The 24,149-nt window shown below is 31.9% G+C and overlaps 2 protein-coding genes across 4 annotated transcripts in view; one reads left to right on the top strand and one right to left on the bottom strand.

Moving 5' to 3' along the window:
- Positions 1 to 5,190, top strand: part of LOC103568865 (nucleolar protein 4-like) — a 35,001-nt gene extending 29,811 nt beyond the window's left edge. For 2 of the 3 annotated variants that reach the window (XM_008545871.3, XM_014440808.2), the window contains 2 exons: positions 213 to 403; positions 539 to 5,190. In XM_008545871.3, coding sequence (XP_008544093.1) covers positions 213 to 403; positions 539 to 705 — 358 coding nt within the window. In that variant the 3' untranslated portion in view covers positions 706 to 5,190. The remainder of the gene's footprint in view (positions 1 to 212; positions 404 to 538) is intronic. The other variant, XM_053741946.1, reaches the window with a different exon arrangement.
- An 8,768-nt stretch (positions 5,191 to 13,958) lies between these two features.
- On the bottom strand, positions 13,959 to 23,011 carry LOC103568878 (inactive dipeptidyl peptidase 10). Its single transcript, XM_008545893.1, has 14 exons — positions 22,890 to 23,011; positions 22,501 to 22,768; positions 19,789 to 20,057; positions 19,568 to 19,671; positions 19,200 to 19,398; positions 18,999 to 19,073; positions 18,833 to 18,885; positions 18,437 to 18,734; positions 17,926 to 18,182; positions 16,080 to 16,577; positions 15,709 to 15,928; positions 15,147 to 15,591; positions 14,726 to 14,931; positions 13,959 to 14,174 (listed from the first exon to the last, which is right to left on the bottom strand). Exons 3-14 carry the CDS (start codon positions 19,885 to 19,887, stop codon positions 14,073 to 14,075), a joined length of 2,556 nt encoding a protein of 851 aa, XP_008544115.1. The 5' UTR covers positions 19,888 to 20,057; positions 22,501 to 22,768; positions 22,890 to 23,011; the 3' UTR covers positions 13,959 to 14,072.
- Positions 23,012 to 24,149: the final 1,138 nt, after the last annotated feature.

Here is a 24,149-nt window from a genome sequence, read left to right as displayed (position 1 = left end):
TTTAAAATTAAAATGATAAATTTTAAAAATATATATAGATTATTGGATATAAAATATATATGACAAACGGTGATTATCAAGCCATTTACCTTGACTATGATTGACTCTATATACGAGACAAAAACGATTAAATAACTGAGCACGCGCGACATTAAATGAACCCGTTGATGGATAAATTTCCTGAAGAACAATTTTCCAATTGTGATTTACAGCCAAGCGACGATAGTTAGCTCATCAGCGGTAAACGGCGTTGCAAGTGGCGGTGCACCCACCGCGATGTACAGACCAAACTTCAGCCAAGCATTCCAGCGCGCTGGGCCCACCAATGTGCCCCCGACTCTTTCTGCTGGACTTTATCCTACTCAGAGCTTCACATCTGGCCTGCTAAGCAACGGTACACAAAGTAATACTGGTTTTGTTTTTTTTTTATTTTTATTATTTTTATTTATCGCAACTTTATGCCCATACTTAATTAATCCATCGGATCGTCCGCGATAATAAATTTAATAATTATTGTAATTAAATATAAATTTTTCAGGACCTACTGATCTGAGTATGAAAAACACGAAGCCGTTGCTAAGCCACAAGTTGAATGCCACTGAAATGACCGCCGTGAGGCAGCTGATAACCGGGTACCGAGAGTCGGCGGCATTTTTGCTTAGATCTGCCGACGAGCTCGAACAGCTTTTGCTCCAGCAGCCGTAAATTCTACTGGATCATCAGCTGATAAATAACAACATCACCAACAATAAAATCTACTGATAACTGGAAAATTTAACGCGAGCGACCAGCGAGGAGCGGAAGGAAAATTCGATAAAATATTATCGACTTACCGACAGTCGTAATCGCGACTCCCGCCGCGGGCATGGAAAATTTCACATCCCGGCGGTCAATTTATTTTACTTTTTAATGCTGAAAAAAAGTTCATCAGCAGCCTAGCTTACGTCTAATTGTTTAATTGCTCGGTACTTTATCACTTTTTTTATTATTTACTACTTAAAGCTTTCATATAAATAATATTATTACATATTAATAATAATAATAATAATAATAATAATAATAATAACGAGTCTAGTGAATGGATAAGTGTAAATGTACTTTAAGATTAAGTTTAAAAAAAGTAATAAAATGCGCAATTAATATCTAGAGTTAATAATTTTCGAGTGACCACTCATTGGAATAATTGAATATTTAATTATAAATATATGATAATTAATTGAAATTAATAAACAGGGTGTACATAGACGAAGAAATTAAAATATTTACTTAATTAACGTAAGAAATATTATATTATTATTAATGTTTTTGTGTGAATACGTGACTGCTTATGCGAATCATAATAATTATTATTATTATAAAAATATATAATGAATGTAATTAAAAAATGCTTGATTATTTACATACTTTACTTGGAGTAAATCAATTGTTTATAATTTTGTTAATGACTCGAGTAATTAAAAAAAAATAAAATGTTGAGATTTGAAGGGACGAATGAAAAATAAAATAATTCGGTAATTATATGAATTATGTTGTGGATTGTGTGCTGTACATATTATTTAAGTATAAGTATTTTATGTAGATGTATACATAAATTTGTATGGGTAATCGTGTAGATATCGGACACGGCGATAAATGAACATTGAGCGGTTGTTACCAAGCTAAATTATCCATTCGTAATTAATCGTATGTGTGTTATGTGTACATATGGATGCCCTGTATTTACGTACAGAGGATTACGAGCTGTGTCTAATTAACCAGAGCTCTAGGATTAATGTCAACAGACCTGCTGAATATTTTAATATAATTTTTAACTAAAATAATTATTATTATTATTTATTTACAGTAGACTGCCCGTCATAAGCCTCTTCCTCTCAATCGGGAGTAATGAGTCCGAACAGCTTTTCCCACTTGACCACTCTGAAGAGTTTTGTACCAGAGAATCCGTCATAAGCTTCCGTTAAAATTCTCAAAATTATAATGCCCCTGAAGTTAGCAGGCAATTAACAATTTTAAAATTTTTTTTTTCAACAATTTAATTTAGAAAAAAAAATACTAAATAAATGCACTTGTAGAAAATTTTAAAAACTATAGGTGCAATTTTTTTAAATTTATCCTTTTTAAAAAAATTAAAAAATTACTAGACCTCAGCTACTTTCAGTATCCAAAATTACAAACTAAGAATAGGAAAAAATAGATAAATTAATTATAAAAATTTACTATCTACGTTTCGCGGAGTAAATATAATTTATTGTCCATAATTGTAATCATGAAGTCAATTTAAAGCTTCTGTTATAATTGAAAAGTTTTATAGACCATTATCCTTATTAATAAAATGTAAAAAAATCCGGAGTGAATGCGGTAGGGGTGACTATTTATTTAATCCCCTTGGAGTGAAATTTACTCCGAATGGGAGTAAATGTGGGTTTAAATAAAATCAAAACCATTACGAAATTACTCCGTTGAAAAAAAAACTCCCTATTCACTCCCTATACAGAGTGATTTTTTTTAAACTCCGAAACTACGAGTAAATTCGGATTTCAATCAAATCCGTAATCACTCCGAATTTACTCCCGATTTGTTACAGTGTATAAGCACCAGAAAAATCGTAATAGTCACGTATGTAACAAAACATAAATATAACATAGAGAAGGCTTATAACGGATACTCAAGAACAAAACTAAATGTACGATAGTGAAAAACTGAAATTCTCAGAAAAATTTCTCCCACATCCCCAAGACCAAGCTTATAACGAATAGTCGACTGTAAATATTAATAATAATAATAAGAATTATGTTTGGCGGTTGGGACCACCTTGTCACGATCGGACAATAGAATTCTTTGTATGGTTGTCTGTACATCACGTGCTACCAAAGAATTTAAAATTAAAAACATTTTATTAATTAACTCAAAAATAATAAATATGTAGATGTAGTAATTGTTGGTAGATTTCTGTTTTTATTATTTTTTAAGACTTTTTTTTTCGAGTGAACGGCGAACAACAAACGAACAAAGTGACCGAGTCACCGCTACGGTGTTTTGAGATTTGAATTTTCGCGCGTTAATTTTTTAAGTTCTATTCGTTGTTTTGTAAATAATTTATATGGAGTGAATAATTTTCATATAAATATATATATTATATATATAAATAAATAAATAAATATTATTATTAATTATAAAATGATAGATATAGAGGCATATATATATTTAATGCGGCTCCTAAATAAAATAATGAGCACAATGTGAGAGTATATGTGGCAAAGTATGTTATGAACACATTCCATCTGGACAAAGTTTATTTAAAAAGGATATTGATATTGATATATTGATCGAGAAATGTTCCCTTGGTGCACTCAATAAAAAACAAAGAAAAAAAAAGAAGTTTATTATGAAAATATAAAAATAAATAAAGCGAGCGTAGTTACCCCGCATGTGTTGATTGATCTGATTGATGGTTGGGAATGCGCTTGGTATTTAATTGTCGTGCCTCGGAAAATAATGCCTCGACAGGTAAAGAATAAAAAAAAAAAATATTCCGTAGCAAATTTTCTAACAGCGATTTCGGTTTGGTTTTAATTGTTTAGTTTATCATTTAAATGTGCAATCGCATCATGTGCTCATCGCATAAGTTCCCAGCTTATTCCACAAATAAATAAATAATTAAACAATACATAACATAACATAACAGTTCAATAAAATACAATAGTAATAATCCAGTAACTGATACAGTCATTTAATTAAAAAATTTACCAAATAGATTGATATGCAAACATTTATAATTAGATCATTAACCGATTACTGATTGGATGTGAGTGCACGTTCACATACTGCTTGATAATTAATTAATTAATTCATTATTATTATTAGTATCAATATAACTGTCATTATTATTATTATTTTATATTTTATATTTTTTATTTTATTGTAATCTTGCACTGTAAAAAATTAGTGGAGTAAATACGGAGTAAATTCAGAGTCGATGACTTTATTTATTTAATCCATTCGGAGTAAATTTTACTCCGAAGGAGAGTTTATTTTAATATGAGCGAATCAGAGTAAAATTAACTCCGGGGAGAATTTATTTTAATATTAAAACTCTGAAACGGAGTAAAATTTACTCCGGAAGAGTTTATTTTCATATGAAAACTCCGAACTGGAGTGAGTACGAATAAAAATATCAAAACTACTTCGAAATCTCTCCAATGAAAAGTCAAAGTCTATATTTACTCCTTCGGCGGAGTAATTTTTAGTGAAAACTCCGTAACTTGGAGTAAATTTGAATTTGAATAAAATCTGTAATCACTCCAAATTAACTCCCAATTTTTTACAATGTAATTATCTTGGATAAATTTAAAAATTTTAAATGAAAAAAAAAATTACCACGGATTATTGCGATCGGACTTTCGTTTGCCACAACGAGGTGACTCAAGTGTCGATTCCTCTGTGATAATAACAAAACTAAAAAAAATTTATTCTTCATCTTTGATGTCGCCGAAATTATAATAAATTTAAGAATCGCGATCGACAGATTTTTTTCCGCAAGAATATGGAGGATTAGATTATAAATTTTAAAATAAATATTAAATAATATATTATAGAGAAAAAAAAATACATAAAATAAATGATAAAAAATTATTATTAATTAAAAATATTATTATCATTTAATTGACACTTTTCAATTGTGCCATGAGTATCTTTGTTTATTTTTATTTCTCTAAGAATAATTATTGGAATAAATATATATATTTATATATATATTTATTTTACTATTAAAATATTAATAATATTAAGAATTATTGATTTTTATGTTATATATTTACGAAATAAATTTAAATGGATAAATATATTAATATTAATATTGATATTGATTAATAAATAAGTGTATAAGCCGCGAAATTAAACGGAAAGAGACACTTTCAGTAAAAATAATAATAATATTAATAATAATAAGTGCACAGTGTAATTGTTTTGCTGCACTGTTGTTGAGATAATAAAGGGTTAATACAATTAAATAAATTGGCGGGATGATATGGATCGAGTTTATGATATTTATTATTAAAGTGTCCGTTCCTTAATCCATACGGGTGACAGCTCTACAGTTTATATAATCGTGAATTGATGTATATTAATAAAACATGATGGAAAACGCATGTATTTGTTCCTAAAGAAATTAAATAAAATTAATGAATAATATTCCTGACTTTTTTATTCATTGCCCATTACGTTGCTTAATTGCACGTTAACTTTTAGTTTTGATTATTTTTAAATTCCCGCTAAGAAAATTCAGAATTTTAAAACAACTCTTCCGGGGATCGATTGTCCTTAAATCGCTTCTCAAAATCCGTGGGTACGGAAATGAGTAAAATAAATGCGATTCGTGGTCAAAATAATTTTTAGGTGACACGAGATAAAAACAACGTCTTACAACACAAAACTGGCCCTCTGAGGGGTCAATCCTAAGGAAATTTTTTTTTTAAGACCCCGATAAGTCAGTCTTTAATACTTTTTCATAAAAGTAATAAATTATTTAAAATTGGAAATAAATAAAAATTTATACGTTAAAATAAAATGGCAGCAGAATATCGTAGAAAAATATTAAATAAAAAAAAACACTTGAGTGTTTAAACAAACCTTGGCGGGGAAATAATATGCAGAAGGGTGTCCCAATACACTTGGAGATTTGAATTAAATTGCTCCAAGTGTATTGCAGCTAAAAAACATCACTTAACTGCTATTTCCCTACCAGACGATGCCAGATGATTTGGATCAGGAACTTGGAAGTTGTCAGCATCAGCATCAACCATCAGCAACACTTCACACTAGCACTGGACACTTCATACTTAACGACACCACAGACACTTTGCACAATTTACATTTTAGAAACACTGCACAATTTATTTAAACAATAACTATGAGCAATTAATTTTATGAATAATTACACGACATAACTGCAACACTGCGTTTTAATTCAAATGTAAAGAACGATCTGGACTACTGCTGCCATTTTGATGATACTGACTGCCGCTATAGAACCGTCAGTTGATATAAAGCAATCGACTTTGCGATTCATCAACCGCCCCCCACTCTAGCAAAAGTTTGAACGTCGACTACAGCGACGCGTCGTAGCGACAACTTGACCCGATATTTCAAAATTGAAATTTAATTATTTTATTAAAAATTATTTGTGTCGATAATTATATTAATTAAAGTGCATTTGAAAATGATCTAGCTCTAGCTCTCACTATATGACAACGCTTGGCTAGAGCTAGAGCTAGAGCATTTGTGTATGCACCCATAATTTAAAAAATAATTTGAATAAATTTTTTCAAGATGGCAGCATAGAAAAATGTGAAAAAAAAAAAAAAAAATTATTTTTACACTAATCACTTGATAAAAAAAATTGAAAATTATACACTAATGATCACTGATAACTTTTGAACACATTTTTTTATAAATAATAATTAATAAAAGTCACTTACACTGATTATAAATTTATGTAACGAACGACAACGAACACCGATAGCCGAACAATGGAAAAGATACAGTCAATTATTTAAGTTATTTTTTTTACTATTTAAGTCTCGAGTCCCGATTAAATTATTATCACTAAATGACCTATGGGTGGTGAAGAGTATTTAGAGACATGAGTTATAATTTATTTAAACGAAAAAACCATAAATTTTAATTATTTATTCACGAGCTACAAAGAGTCCGAGTTACTGAGACGGCGGCAAAATGAAGTTGGATACAACACAGTTGCGTAGTTGTGGCGTCAGTTGGAAACGACCTGCGCAGTTCTGACTAAATTCGGTTGCGCGTGCGCCTTAAGCTTCTTTCCAAGTACTCGGGGCCAGGCTCCCACTGAATCAAGCGTCTCGGCGTCGTTCTCATTTAAACTCTTAAAAATAATTTATATAATTGTCGTGTCGGTTTATTATAAGTCTAATGTGACTTTTGAATTATTTTTTTTTGTAATGAGGAATATTTTTAAATGTTTAATCGTGTTTTAGTAAGTGAGTTATTAAATAAATTAAATTCAGTGCCGGCTTTGCTCTCTGGATTTAGTATCATATAAAAATGATAAAATTTGTGTTTTCTTTTATTATAAATAATACAATCAAGTGATTGTGATAGGTTGGTGATTAATTAGTAGTTATAATTGCATTAGTTTAGTGAGTGCTTATGTGTTTAATTTATTTATATATTTCTCGACGGCAACCTACTGGCACCGGCCGCGGAAAATGGAAATGGCGGGAAGCGTGAGTAAATTTAAAAAAAAAGTTATTGATTAAAGTTTTTTATTCACTGATAATAAGTATGCATCAAAATTCTAACAATAATAGAATTGTTTTTTTTTTAATTTTTTAATTTTATTTGATATGAATATTTCATTCATTTATTGGCAAAATCGAATTTCAAATTCTCCCGCGTAATTTTAAAGAGGGTGCTCTTTTCAAAATAGCGATATTGTAAACAAATCTCACACGTTTGTTTATTTATTTATTTAAAAATAATTAATTTATTCGAAAATATGAATCAATGGAATTAATAAAATACAAATAATCGATAATATTCAAGTACTAACATTAATACTGATGATTTATAAAAAAATATGTGGAAAAATTAGCGACAGTTAATATTTATTTAATTACGAAGTATTGAAAAAATTATTGATAATTCATAAGTAAGTTATTATTTAATAATATTATTAATTAATATCTATCACATTTTTATCATAACTTCGCAATTAATCGTTTTTGAGCACGTAGATTGCTCTCAAAAATTCAATGTCCTTTAAAATATATACCAACGTGACATACTTATTTTTCATGTTCCAAGAGATATATATTTTCATGCAAGAAAAAAAATTTAAGTCAATTTAAATTTGATCAAATTTTTAAAAAATCATTGGTTCCAAAACTGATTAAATTGAAAAAAAATTTTTCTTTCACAGAATTAAAAATAAAACCAATTTTTAAAAATAACTTATAACCAAATCCAAAATAAATTTTGTGTGACAGCTAAAAGCTTCTCCAAAAAAAATTCAAACAAATTATTATCATGCAAAAAATAATACCAATAAAATTTCCATTAAAAATAAGACGTAAATTCAACAACAACAAAAGATGATTCGTTTTTATTCACGATAAACTTACATATTAGGTACACAATAATTATTATTACATTTATTTAATAAATAATTAACTCATTCTCATTTTTTTCTTAATAATCTAGCGTACGAATTTATGAGTACATGAATCGAATAGTAATTCGTGCTGACGCGATTGTCAATGTAATATGAATAATAATAACAATAATAATAATAATATTAATAATAATAATAATAATAAAGAGTATGGATTCGGTTCAGTTAAATAAATAACTTCCAACGCAATACAATTACTCCAGTCTATCTTAGCTTTATCATCGGTTACATTTATTGTCACATATTGACTCATAACTCGGCTGCTTTGTGCTTAAGAAATGTCACACATAAATAAACTTTTTCTACCCGATCCAGTTCCCTGGCCAGTCTACATGAGCTTCGCTATTTTTTTTTTTTTTTTTTTTTTTTTTTTTGTTTTTTTTTCCAGTATTAATTCATAATTACCAACTAATTAACTTATCTCAATTTTATTTTGATTACAAAGTTGACCATTTGTTTATGATACCGCAATTTTTTTTTTTTTTTAAGTAGTTAATTACTATTTTAATTACACATTGTTATAAATTTTATTCCTCATTAATAATTAACTATTAGATATTTAAATCTCTGCCTAACTTATCTCCATACTCGAAGCGTTTTTTATCTTTTTTTTTTTAAGTGCTCTCCTGACTTTACCTGCACTCAAATTAATTAAAATTTGAAAATAAAAAAAATTTATTTTAATTTGCCCAGAAGCGAAATTACGATCGATTGAAAAAATGATTTTGAATCGATAAAGTAATTAGTATTTAAAAATAATATTTGCTGAAATTACTATTGTTATTGTTATCGATTATCATCAGCGATAAAAAAATTTTAATGATTACATTACGAGTGACAAGATTGTAGATATTAAAAGTTCGCAAAGACTGTCAGTAAATATTTCAATAATTCGCTTTATTTATTTATTATTATTTTTTATTTTCTTTAATATTATCATTATTATTTTTTGTTATCATAGTATTTATAAGTAGTGGTGGATATTTTAAACGGACTTACTTTAATAAATATCCATTACCCGAGTGTTGTACTGCAAAACGTTAAATTACTTTTTAAAACAGTCCTATAAAAGCCATTAGATAAAAAGTTTACAGAGCGTTGTTTACTTTTTATGAAGATAAAATGTTGATGCAAAAAATAAATAATAACGACATTTTCCTGAGCTAATGCGGATAATGCTAGACATTTTCACACAATTATAACTATAATACAAAAAATTTATTTATTACAAAATTTTTTATTGTTATTATTATTTTTTTTTTAACGTAATTGATTGTACGTTTTTTTTATACTTTTGTTTAAAAACTTGATTTTGTCGACTTTCCTGTTTTCTTTTATTTTTTAAAAAACTTAAAATTAATAATAATAATAATAGAATTCTTTTTGAATTTGAAACTGTAATTTTTTTATGCGTATAAATAATTTTGAATGAAACTTTTCAAATATTTTTACGACTGTCAAAAAAATTACAGGAAATTAACATTTTTTTAAAAATATTTGAATTTTTAATTTAAAAATTTACTCCAAAATTTTAAAAATTTAATAAGATAAGAACCTAGTACCCGATCAGGGAACTAGTATCCGATAACATGTACCTGTATATATATTTACTAAATATATATATACAAATACATGGAGTGATCGGGTACTAGGTCTTCTACCATAATAAAAAAAAATTTTAATTTAAAATAGATGACAAAATTCAAGCCCTTTGATACATAATACAATTAAACATTTTTTTTTAAATTTATTACCAAGGGAATATTAATTCCTATCTAATGAGACGTGTACGCCTATTAATTTATTTAAATGAATGAATTAAATAATTATATACCGTGTATATAACATAAATAATAATAATTATCAATGAAGTACAACATTGTCGAGTGATATACATACATATACATATATATGTATCATATTTAAAGCTATGCAATTGACTCTGGTATGAAGAAGCACTTAGTCGTTAATAGTCGTGAGAAAAAAGTGATAGTCAATAGCAATAAGAAGAAATATATAGGGGAGTAAAATGTATTGTATATATATATAAGTATATAATAATTTATATGTATTTATATATGAACAGCCAGAATACAAAAGCATCGCGAGTATGACTTACCATTAATTAATATTAATTACTTAAGTTTAATTAATAACTTCTTAATCATCTTCGGACCCTCTGAGGGGCTAGGTCGTTTTATCACGTAGATCCAGTAAAAAAGACGATTCCAGTTAGTCTAGTGTGTGAATTACGTTAGGTAGTAATTAGTTAATAATTAGTATAGTCCAGGAAGCAATTATTACACAAGACGAGAGATGAGGGCTCCGTCAGGAGAAATGCACTCTGCTAATTGGCAGCTTCTCGTACACATTTTTTTTTTATTTATTTTTAACTATTATTATTATTTTAACTCTCAAACTCACATTTTTTGATTCTTATTACCCCGTTACTTTCAACAATCTGGGGATTTTTATTTACAATATTTCCGCAGCTCGTGCAGGATCCCCTTTGTTTTATAAAATTAATTACTTTAAAAAAAAAAAAAATTCATACACTTTACGAATAATTTATTACTCATTTAATTTATGCTGATTGTAGATCTTTGATAATTTTTTTTCCTAAATAAAATTTACATATTTATTATACAATTAAGTTGAATAAGCTCGTGATGAGACCGCTGGCCTTTTTAAATTTTCCCGGGGAAAAAAATATTTTTATTCAACGAGATCGAATGAGATCACTGATCTCATAAATCTCAGATCTTTCAAAATTTAAAATGCAAAAAAAATTCTGTTTAATTGATTTAGATCTCTAATAAAAATTATTTTTTCCCGGGAATTTACTGATATTCAAATTCAAATTTACAAATAACTAAAAGTAAATTTATTTAAATTTGAAAAAAAAAATTGATAACTCGAAGCCAGCGGCCATGTGAAAATAATGTAATTTTCTGATCTACAATCGATTTATAAAGACGTATTAATATTTCTGAATAATCACAATTGACTGAAGCGTAACTAGCCGTTAGCTACGTGATTTGTCGGGTGCAAGGAGAGAGTAGAAAGGGAAGAGCATTTTCGAAATAAAATATATGTAATGTAAAATACCTCTTATACGTATGCATATATATATAAATATATATAACGGAACAATATATAATATACACCATCGCTCTCCCTCATAAATTTATCAGACAAGTCAACAAATATTTGTTTTTATAATCTCCGGTAACGCATTAAAAATATTGACTAAAATATCGATTTTAAAAACGATTAGGCCTAACCTTTGTCCAGCTTATTAATAAAATATCAATAAAGAACGATTGGAAATTTAATTTAATTAAAAATATTCAACAGTTAAATATTAATATGATAATTAATATTTCAATTATTAATATTTTTTATACTCAACGGGATTAATTGTAAAAGAGATCAACCATTAAATTGCATTTACTATAACATCAAAGTTACATTACTATTTTTTTATTTTTTTTTTTTTTTATTAAATTTATTACTTTTTTTTTTATTTTTGTATTTTTTAATAATAATTTTTTTCATAAGAAAATCGAGGAGTCCCGAAATTTATAAAAATATCCTCTATACAGCCAACACGTTTACAATAATTATAATTATAATTATCGGTCATCAAAAAAACCGTATAAACATGCGCGAGCTGCCGATTACGGGAATATAATACAAAAATTTTTTTTATTATTTTATTATTTAAATTTAAATTTAAATTTATATCAGCCTCGAAGCTCGTTCATCACGGGCAATATTCCCCACATAAAACATGACCCGTCAACATTTTGTATGACGTTCTAAAAGATTTTATTTATTTACAAAGAGATTTACGATAGTGAAGATGGTAATGAACAAGTGTCGGATACTTATTTATAATATTAATTATTAATAATGTATATTAATAATAATAATAATTAATATTTATTTTTAATTAAGTACTTAATCTTTGTCTTTATCTTACGTGTAATTAGGCGCCACAAGCTAATAACGACGACAATTATTACAATAAAACGCGGGGACGGGATTTATCGGAAGAAGTTATTTATAATTATTATTAATATATATATCGTGGCGTCTAATTTAATTATTAATTCATCGCTTAAATTTTTATTATTATTATTATTTTATATTTATTATTTACCAAAAATTTGATATTATGACCTTAGAATACGCTATTGTATTTTAAACTTTTTATCTCCGACCGCTACCTTTTAAAAATAAATAAAACTTGTCTGGATAATAAATTTAAAATATCGAAGTATTATTTATGGATTTACAGTAATTAATCACTGAAATTTATTTTTTAGATAAATTTAAAAATTATTATATTGTAAGTTATTACTTCCGTACGCTTTTATGATCTAAAATACTAAGAGACTTACCAAGTTTAACTCGAAATTTTAAAAAAGAATTATTTTATATTGTAGAAGTTATTTATTATTTTTAAAAGTTTTCAACAGTTTTAAAATTCACGAAAAATCTGACATTTTTTTTTCAAATGTTAATTTCTATTATGAATAGGGGAAGGATTTTTTTTTCTAAGCGGAAATTTAAATTTTTGTGAAAAGAAAAAAAAAGTCACTTAAATTACATGGGTATGAAATTAATGCTTATGACCCATAGATTTTTATATAAAATTTTAAAATTCATTTTTAATGATTTACGTTAAAAAAACGTTTGTCCTCTCATTTAAAAAAAAAAAAAAAAGAAATCCCACCGATTATTAAAACAAAAAATATATGTAATATATGTAAGATGTAAATGTTATATTTTAAAGGTAGCGATCTTGAATATTAAATTTACCACAAGCTATTATTTTCTACACTCTTCTTACAGTCCGGCAACTTATAAATAAATAAATAAATAATTATTAACCAAATATATATATATAGATATATATATGTATATTATTATGAGCTCACATATAACATCCTTAATAAAAGACTAACTCCGTACTTATTATTACAATACATTGCACGTCATTACACTTATAAATATATTGCTAATAAACGCGATATCCTTTAACCTCAACTCTTAATTATTTAAATAATTACGTTACTCTCTTTAGTAAATATTGTGTAAAACTTATTATTAGTAATTAGTAATTTATAATTATCGCAGTGCTCAATACACTGTAAAAAAATTGCAGAGTGAACCCGGAGTAATTGTGTAGCGAATGACCGTTTATTCATTTGATCCCTTCGGGGTAAAATTCACTCCAAAGGGGAGTTCATTTTAATATCAAAACTCCAGATTCAAATCCAGATTACTCCGAAATCATTCCACTGAAAAAATAAACTCCTCAGTTACTCCGTATGCAGAGAGTGATTTTTTACTAAAACTCCGAAGCTCTGAGTGAATTCGGACCAATAAAATCTGTAATCACTTCGAATTCACCCCCAATTTTTTACAGTGTAATCACTTTCCTCATAGACCGTAAACTTTCGCGCGTATTTTTTAATTTTTTTTTAAATCAGTCATTGAGCAAACTACGCGAATTCCTGGGAATTACCTGAATCTTTACAATCGCACGATATTTTATGTAATAAAAATAATAATAATAATAATTCAAGTAATTTAAATAATGATAATAAGAATAATAATAAATGCAAGTCTTCGGATAACGACAGAATAATCTAGTCCGCCATTCGCTCGCTCATTCTTAACAAGACACTTATATCTACATATTTATTAATATATCATATCTATCTATATATATATTTTCTTAGTATGTATATATATATATATATATTTATTTATGTATATATTAAATTACGACCGTATTAATTCTGTTATAAGCAGAAGACGCAGTATTAATGACGAGCAAGACATCGTCGTTGAGGCACTAGGAGGCATCCAGGGAGAGACACTCTGTGAAGAAGTCCTCCATGGATCGATAAGCGTGCTCGATCACGCCCGTTAAAGCGTGATCCTCATCCGCATAGCTCTAAAAAGTACAACAAATAAATTCAATCCATTAGTCTACGGGATTCCCAAAAATCCTGGAATTTTATTTATCGTAACCCAAATGTTTCAAATTTTTTTTGCATGTTCCAGCAAAATAAATGATAAAAAATGATACAAAATAAAAGAAAAAAGCACTCCAATCTCATTGCGACAACTGGAAAATGAATAAAAAAAAAAATTCAAGCGGATTGAAATGGCATTGAAAAAGGATTGAGGTATTCGCCGACCTTACAAACACTGACAATAAAAAATTGTCAATACACTGTGTCGGGTTTCATGTTAAATTAAATATATACAAGTGTATTAAGATTGCGCAATAATAGTATTATGTTGTTGCCGCTGATATGCATGTCCCAGTGATAACATTCGGATTATCGTTATCTTTATAATTAATAACCTGGTTTTTTTTTAATTTAATTTAAAAAAAATCTACTCTACTCTACTCCTGTCTAATTGAATTTCTGGGGATTAATTTTAAAAAAAATTAATAACCAGAAATAATAATAATGAAAAATAAATGTCTAGTCTTACCTGATACCTAAAGATAACTCCAGCTTCAGACAGAGCTTTGGCGAAGGCTATACCGTGTGTATAAGGCGCTGTTAGGTCAGCTAGACCGTGAACAAGGTAGAGGCTGTGACTCGGTACTAATCTTGCGCGCTGAGTCAAATCCGCCTCGACATATCCCTTGTAATTTTCGATTGGTGCGCCCAGGACCCGTTCCGTGAACGCTGAATCTAGTTGAATTGATTTCAGTCGATTATTCCAGTCGACAAGATACCATTCGGATTTATTATCTTTTTTATATTACTACTTATACTTCTGGTACTTTTTATTATTATCCTTTTTTACTACATATCCAATTCAACTTTCAGCTATTACTATATCTATATCTATATCTATATATCAGTAGCAGCAGAGAGTCTACTGAGTAAGATTAATATGGACTTACTGTAATACAACCAATCTGCAATAGGATTGACTGCAATGCCGCATTTGAAAACATTCTGCTGGCTGCCGAGTACCATAGCAGTTACGTATCCACCGTAGCCCCATCCCCAAACACCGACCCGCGTCTCGTCCAGATACTGATAAGTATCCAATAGATGCTGTAGTACAGTCAATTGATCCTGGACTTCAACGCCACCAATTCGATGAAAAAGCGCCCGTTTGCCTTGGCCCCGTGCCCCCCTGACATCCAGCCTGACATAAACGACGTCATTGTGACTTGACATGTAAGTCCCCCAGTCGATTTCAAATTTATCCGTCACTGCCTTGCTTCCAGGCCGTCCGTTTACTTCCACCAGAACCGGGAACGCCGCGTCACGGAGCTCTGCTCGCCAGGACGGCGGCAGCTGGAGCTGGACTTGTGCTCTCCATCCCTGTGGCAGCGGCACCTAATCACCAATTAGTAATAATAATCGTCAGTATTAATGATCGTGATGAATATGAATCTTCCACTAACTACGTGAATAACTATAAACTATAAACAATAATATTAGCAAATTGATTACTTCAAAACTTTTGCGAGTTGGCAAAGCTAATTGGGTTAATCTATCAGCATGTTGAACCCTCGAGTCATATAGAACACGGACCATTTTGTGGTTAGTGACTGAATGAACACCAGCAAGCGGTAATCCCGGTCCTTCACAATGGAGCACATAATACCCTTGTCTAGTTTCTGTTGAAGGACTAACCGAAGCACCAAAATGTGTACAATTGGTATAATAGAATCTATAGAAAATATCAGAATGTAGGACAAATGTGGTCATATATATATTATATATTATATTTATATAGATATGTATGTATTTGCGAGGATGTACATAAATGGACAAGTAGATAAATTGAGCGAGACAATAAATCAAGGATAATGGTGACGTACCGACTGCTCCAGAGAACGTCTCCGAGATCGCAGGTGATGCAGAGGGGTTCTAATCGTCGTGGGTCGTCGGTCGTCGGGTCTCTGACCACATACAAATGCTTCTGCCCTGGTTTACGTTCACGTGTACCGAGGTAATAAACCAAGTGGGCGCTGCTGTCCCAGGCCAATATTTCACTGACTTCATATCGGCCATGTGACAACACGGCGACTCTCTGTTGTGTGAGCTCGACATGTTTGATATGAGTAAAGTGCTCCTGGTTGCCTTCCTGGACCGCGGCTAGCAGCAAAAAACTGCCCCCGTCTGGCGCAAACACTGGATGCGGCTGTGCGTCCAACCACTGGCCTTCTGGTGCACGCTCAGAATGTGTTTCCTCGCACTCCCATTTAGGCGCACGGCACGCTGATACCACTGATAAATTTTGTGATCGCGTCATCCACACTATGCTTATTTGATCCGACTGCTCCCCCACCCACCCCGCCGATATCAAATAGAACTCTCTGCAACACAAAAGAATTATGATGGATAGTTTAAGGGTTTTTTTTACTGGTAGCTTTAAATTTTTAATACTTCCCGTGGGTTCGGGCGTTGAATAACCGATAAAATCCGAGTCATAAAAAGTATTATTTCAGTAGTATATGTACTGTTAAATAGTTCGGAAACCCAATAGTCTACAGTTTAAGCGCACACATGGAAATTTTATTATTTTATATTTAACATATATATGTTACTTTTCACTCGATAAATTATTTTAAATAAATGTTTCGCCGCCGCCATTTAAATACCGAGAAAAAATTTTAATTACTTTTACACGGCTTTGAAATATCTATAGATACCCGTGCTTTTAAATGTTCTATTAATTAAATAATTAATTAATTAATTAATTAGAAAAGAACGTGAAAAATTTAAAATACAATTTTTCGATGGGCCTGCACTCTAGAGTATTCTCGAGTCAGTAAAAAAAAAAAAAATTACGAAACTGATTGCGTATTTTAAATTTTATCGAGTTTCCGAACACTCGAGCCGACAAAACCAGAATTAAAAATTCAATTGAATTTTTTTTTCAACAGCAATATCAAAGCGAATCGATCTTCAATGCATCAGTTTATTTTTTTCTCAGATTATTCTCTTTGCAATAGTGTACTTTTTATCCAATTATATTGTCCTCCATGAATTGCAGATACGAATTAAAGTTACCACCGTTAATTTTCACCCCAAGAATGTAGCTTAGCTTCACCTTTAAACTCTCTATCGATTTAAATTCACAGACCTTGTAATGATAATGTTATAAATTTTAATTATTTTTCATTTCTTTAATTAAAACACATCAAGCCTCTGCTTAATTATTAAAACACCTGAATAATAAATACCACGAGCTTACACATCAGGACTGAAATTAATTAGCCAAGCGAACCTTTAAGATTTATTTGTCATCATCTATTATTTACCCAAAAAATATAAAATTATTTGTATTATTTTTACCAGCATGTCGGTGGTAAACTCCAGAGAACCCAAAGTAGATGTAAAAAAAACTAAGTAAATCTACTGCATATTTTAGATTTAATCGCGTTCCTGTACATCCGAACATACCAACGGACCGAGATGCAAATAAAAATTAAACAGTAAATAAATTAAAAATTTCATTAGTTAAATTTGCTACAAATTCTCTTAGTAATTAGAGAGCTTTAAAACCCAGTTCTTGTAGTACATGAACCCAGATACGATTCAAAGTGAGTCAATCATAAAATAATTGTCGGACAGGAGCAGAAAGAAAGCGAGAATTGAGTTGAAGTAAAAGGCGTCGAGGCGCCCGATAAAAGCAAAGGGTTATTTAATTTAAAAACTTACTGGCCATCGAGTATAGGCGGTGGTTTAAGCATTATCCTGTCGAAAGAAGTAATTAAAGTTTCATTAGTTGTATCGGTGGTGATGTTGGTGAGATCGAGAATCCACAGACAGACTTCGGGGTTTGGGGATCCGGGCGTCGGATATCTCACGGATTTTGATGGTGGAAAGGATCCTTTCTTAACAATACCCGCTGGACTCGAACTAGCACCATCCTGACCCATTTGATTGCCGAACCACGGAAACTCAAGAGACGTGACCTGAATAAAGGATAACATGATGAGAGACAATTTACGTACAAATCACCCATCAACTTTAACAACTAAAGTACACTTGTCTGTACTAACTGCTTGTACACATGTATATTAATAGATACAGATACAGGTGGAGGTACAGGTACAGGTACAGATACACATACAAGCAAGCAACTGACCAACCAAACAAATAAAACAAAACATCAAAACAAACAGATAAATCTATAGCAGTGTGTGTGCTGTATGCCAGCGTTACCTACTTTTGAGTCATTAAAAGCAGCGTAGAGCAGCAGACTGCCGTCAGGACTAGGCCACAGCGCCTCAGGTTTTGGAAGCACTTCCTCCTGATAGAGCCAGTCTGGTACTCCATTGTAAATAATTCCAGGCACTCCAGTGTCAGTCAGTCGCTTGTCTTCTGGCGCCGACGGCGACATTCTTAAGAATATATTGTTATCGGATATCATCAATAGTGATGTGCTGTTGCCCAACCACGCGGTATACTGCAGTCTAGTTGGCTGGACTCGCGGCGAGGCGTGAAGACGAAGGGGAGTATGGTGGCTAGAGTCATTTATTACAACAGCCTTCTCTATACGTCATCTTTTCATAGATAATACACAAAGTGAAACTAAAAACAACCAACATTATTAGGTACTTACTCATTTGTGACGTCGTAAACTGTGTACAGAGCGGTGAACGTGTGTCTGAATACCTGAGGGATGTAAAGATTTTTTTTAAATTTTTTATGCCAACGGCTGGTGTGTCTGCCCGAAAATCAATAGAGCACATGCACACATTGGATTGGTTAATTGTTAACACACTTACTGGTTTAACATCGTGCTTAAAAAGCACGTAGCGTAGATTACTGCTGCACTGATAGCCTTGTACATTCAGCTGTCTCTGTAAATTTATAATTTATAATTAATAACAAACATTTATTATATTTATTTTAAGTATAAGGGAGTCGCTCGGTCTACTCGTCTAGCGTGGGTTAATTTAAATTTCGAGTATCAGTAATTAACTCACAAGAGTGTGATTCGACACCAGCAGCGAGACGGAGTTGTTGGAAGTATCGAGAAGCGCTAATGAACCATCGTCCGCTTGGTAAACGAATTTATCATGAGTTACCCAGGCGGGTGGCAACCGACGAGGTGGCAGATCCTCTTGAAGGCACTCTTCCAGTGTGAGACGTGTCCCGCTCCAGTACAATAGCTCGTCTACGTATCTGTACATCAATCATTAGACCAATCAATATACTTTTTTAATCGTTTTATTTTACAATAAACATCAGACACGCCGGCAATAATTTATCTGCGGGTCTATTATCAATGAATTTCCGCGTGATAATTAATTTATTTTATCGATAATTAATTGCTATCAATTAACACCCTTACCCTAGAAGATAAATTGCCGTTACGATTCCGGCTATTACGAATCCAATAACCAGCAGGGCGAATATTATACTCTTCCAATTGTGACCGCTGTCGCCGTACGAATCCTTAAAATTAAATAATTACCAGTTAATTTATTAATAAGATTATTAATTTATGATAAGCGGTGGTTAGTTGGATCGATAGGTCAATTAGATGTGAGCTCACGGGTTCTAGTAATCTACCTCTTTTATTTCTTCCTTAGTCCGAGGGTCGGAAACCTGGACGGTCTCGTCGGGAGGCAGCCGCCAGGAATTCCTCTCGACATTAACGCTGGCGTTCATATCGGGGTTGGCCTCCTCCCCGTCCAGCAGTTGCCACTACGAGCAGCCAAAGACGGCACGTGTGACGGGCTCCAGCTTCACCAGATTACCCACTTTAAAAATAATCTCGTGTCTTGTTGTTCAGCCTCAACTCCAAGTCCAACTTGTGGATTCCTCCTCTGGTCTTCTCTCTATAAATTAATTTTATCGTGATAACACATTTCAGGTCAAATAAAAATTTATTATCCACTTGCGGGCAGCTCTTCCGTTTTTAAATATTCCAATAAAATGTACCGCCAGTATCCCAATATTTTAGAGGAAAAAATAGGGGAGGGAGACCCGTTGCCGAGAGTACAAGTAAATATTTAAACTCCCACGAAAACTACACCGGCTTATCGCTCAGTAATATCAATATCGATTCTACATAAAATATGCAGATTAAATACTTTTTTCACCCAACATTTTTCGCGCACAGTATTTGCTCAAAATCAATTTACTCAATTTAATTAATCATCCGTCTAATACTTGGCCGAATCATACCACAAACATATGTCCGCCCGAAATTGAATACATTATTTTTATCAATACCCTGTCGATATACTGAAATGTGTTAACACTACTCTGCTATGGAGCTTTCAGTCTCTTGAATTCTTGTCTATCGCGTAATCTTTTTTATTTTGTGTACACAGAGTGTTGAGTTACACATAACAGTGATCCGGCTTACTCAATATCGCACAAACTCTCTATAAATAAAAGCTAGCATTTGTCACGTCATTGTCGATAAATAAACAAAATTTAAAAAGTCAAATCGGTGTTTAGTTGGGACAAATTCAAACCGATAAAAAAATAATGATAACAAAAAATTGGAATCGATATAAAGATAGTGAATTATACATTAAATAGCAAATATTATGTCGACAAAGTTTAAGAAAGATAAACTTGTCATATTTCTCGTTCGCTTTTCTATTAAAATTTAAGTGATAAAGTTAGAATCTGAATCATGGAGTGTCTAAAACTAAAATAGAACTTTAGCATACCTACGCAAAATAACCGTCCTATGTATTTTACCAGCTCTGTCAAACGGTATTATATATACACATGTAATGTGTAACGTGTGCAGGGTCTGTGTTGTTGCTGCACAGACTGCACAAAGCGACGGGTCATAAATCGTCGAGGCTGTGAACCACAACAGGTGATGGGAGATTTTAGCAGACGTTAGCTATCGAATTAAAACCATCACCGACTTTACCTGATAAACTATTTAATACATGTCACACATACAAGCTCCTGTCCGTGTATCGACGGCCCTCGGATTTAAAATTGTTAAAAATTAATTTTAACAATCACATATTTATGATTTAACGACGGCGACTAATAAAGTTATTTTTGTGAGTTATTTTTTATTTCGAAACGTCTCTCCCTTGGTTTCAGTTTTAAAAATATAAATAAATTAGATAGGAGAGACAGCGTTTAAATAACTCATTTTATTTATATTTATATTTATATATTTGTAGTTATTTATGATGAAAATACATGTATACATAATTTAAAGTGTTGAAGGAGAGTAAATGAAAGTTAGTTATCTACATTGAATAAATAATAATGCTGACAACGGCATCAGGAGTTTGAGTAGTGAAAGCAGTAGGAGGACAATGCAGCCGGCAAATTTAACAGCGAGCGTGATAACATGCTCTAAGTTAGTTATCACTCGACAGTAGATGGAGAAACTATGTAGATGATAGTGCTGGAGAAGGACGGAGGGCTCTAGGGCTCTCGAATTGCCCGCTGAGTGGATAGACCTCTTCTGCTGGTGCCCTCGCTCACATTTGAATAAGTCCGTATGCGCATTTAATTCACTTTTTAAGGGTAAAAAGACAGAAAAAAAAACAAATTTAAATGTAAGAGATAAAATAAAGTGAATAGTCGTAATTTTAAAATTAAATTCAGTTAAATAAAAAAACTCTTGATTTTTAGCAAGTTAATTATTATTTCCATGGAGTGGTGGAAAAAGAAGTGAATGAGATTTGGCTCCAGTTATTTTTGTTTTCAATATTCACCAGTGGTATTAATATTTTTTGTTCATTGAACGCGTCCCTGAAATCAGCGATGAAAGCTGACTACTCTGCTGGCGAAAATCCTTTGAAAAAAAACTCGGAATAAAATAAAAAGCTCACGTTTAGTATCCGTGTACAACATATACACAGGATACATGTATAAATATATAGATATACATATAGGGGTGATATATAGAGGTATATGGACATATATGTGGTACAGAGTATATGAGAATGCATGCATGCATGCATAACACACCGAGGAAAGTCATGTAGACATTAGTAATAAATGAGAGCAAACATTGTCGAGAGTGAAAGAGAGATGGAGAGCAGTAATAGAAGAGGAAGAGGAAGAGGGCGAGCATGAGGATGAGGATGAGGATGAGAAGAACAAGAGCAGAGCATAAAATAGAGATAGAGCAATAAAATGACAGCGACTGGGACTGGGACTGGGATAGGAACAGAAACAGGGAATGAATGAGCGAAAGAGTGAGGGAGAGACGGAGAATATCGAGAGATGATGTGCGGTGATGATATTTAATCTTTGATATTTAGATAAATATCTGGTAAAATATCTTACTTTCAGCAGTAGCGACGATTCAGCATTAGCTTTAGACGACGATGAGGGCTGATGAGAATGAGCGCAGTGATCCTGGCTGCTGAATGGAGGCAAGCTCGCCCGGGCGGCATGACTTACTCCTTAAAAATTCACCCTGTTGTCCGACCGATCCACCTTTTTATCACTTTCCCTGACAGACACACACACTAATAGACACTGCTCGAGGATATTTTCAATTCACCTGTTATTAACTCATTCACTGCACAGCATCCTCGCCACCATTGATCACCTAAATCATACGCGATATTACTATAAATAATATTAATTAAAAACAGATAAAATTTATTATAATATTAAATATGTCGGGTGTATAATTACGAGGACGATAAATAATATTTGTAAATAATTACAGGAAATTTATTAAACTTAGCACAGTACTCAAAGGCTTATACAGCACATCTTGGGTATAATTTATCACCATAAATGTCTGCAGCACTCGAACAGTCCCGGTTTTATTTTTTAGCTTTATATATCTACGTTACCAAGGATCACCTTGGCTGAAACATGAATCCTCGTCTCAATGCACTCGAGTGTCCTACCAAGGACTCGACTCAAATAAAATAACCGTATTTTATTATTATTATTATTGTCATTCTTACTCCGTTACCGCTCCTTTAATTTTTTTTTTAAATTTTTATCAACCATAAAAACAAAATCCGTCACCTCAGGATTGAAATCGTTGAAACCAAACAATCGATTGATAAAAACTAAAACACATGGCGGGTGCAGTGGTTTGAAAAAAAAAAATATATATATATTTATATATTTATGTAACAACAATAGTAAGAGTAATATTAATAATGTAGTATAAGGTAAAGAGTTGACAGGAAAGCCGATCGAATCCCGCGGTGACGGGATTCGGACATACGACACGATGGCCCGGCCACTGCGCCGACACTGAGGGTACGCCGCAGCCTCGGCCTCCTGGTGCTGCTGCTGCTGCTACTCTAGCCCCTCTCTCCAGTCCTCTTCCTCCATTGCTTCCTCCTCTTTCTCTTTCTCTTTCTCTTCCTCTACTCCTCACTCATCCACCTCGCGGAATATATCCCCCGTAGTCCCTACTCACGCGCCCTTGCGATCCATCCATACACTCGTCTTACTTTACTTACGAAGGTCTTTCTCCCTCGCACTTACGTATCACCAGATAGGTGTAGCATACAACTCGAACTCTCTCATTTCACCACCCCCAATAACTCTAGCCGTCTCGCTTCAACAAAACTCGACTGCTCTATCGCGTTATGTACACACCTATATAACCAGTGTATCCCTTCTTTGCCATTTTTACTCACCCAGCCTCGACTGTCGCTCCCCTCGTCCCCCTCATCCCCCTAGTACCACTGGCACCCCCGCACTGGCACCACCTCCAGCTCTCCTCCCGTCCACCTCCTTCGTAGCCACCCCCGCACACGGGCTTACGTCTCGCGCTTTTATCCATCTCTCGACATTTTTCCGGCTTGGCATCTGCCTCTCTTTATAGTGCCTACTCTTTTCAGTCTTTTCTTTCTACATTCTACCCAATTCCGCTCCTACAACTACACTAGACCAAGCCGAGCTTTGTGCTACTAAACGATCTATCTCCACTGCCTCCCTGTCTTAAATTTTTTTATTTT

Source organism: Microplitis demolitor, chromosome 1 (assembly GCF_026212275.2).
Source record: "Microplitis demolitor isolate Queensland-Clemson2020A chromosome 1, iyMicDemo2.1a, whole genome shotgun sequence".
Lineage (NCBI taxonomy): Eukaryota > Metazoa > Arthropoda > Insecta > Hymenoptera > Braconidae > Microplitis > Microplitis demolitor.
This window is presented reverse-complemented; position numbering and strand designations above follow the sequence as displayed.

Excerpts from the sequence above, each read along its gene's own strand:
- LOC103568878 (XM_008545893.1), bottom strand. The coding sequence starts at position 19,887 with ATGAACGCCAGCGTTAATGTCGAGAGGAATTCCTGGCGGCTGCCTCCC. Across the intron at positions 19,074-19,199 it reads TGGTGTCGAATCACACTCTT|AGACAGCTGAATGTACAAGG; the intron begins GTGAGTTAATTA and ends ATAAATTTACAG. Across the intron at positions 18,735-18,832 it reads GTTTACGACGTCACAAATGA|CCACCATACTCCCCTTCGTC; the intron begins GTAAGTACCTAA and ends AAATGACTCTAG.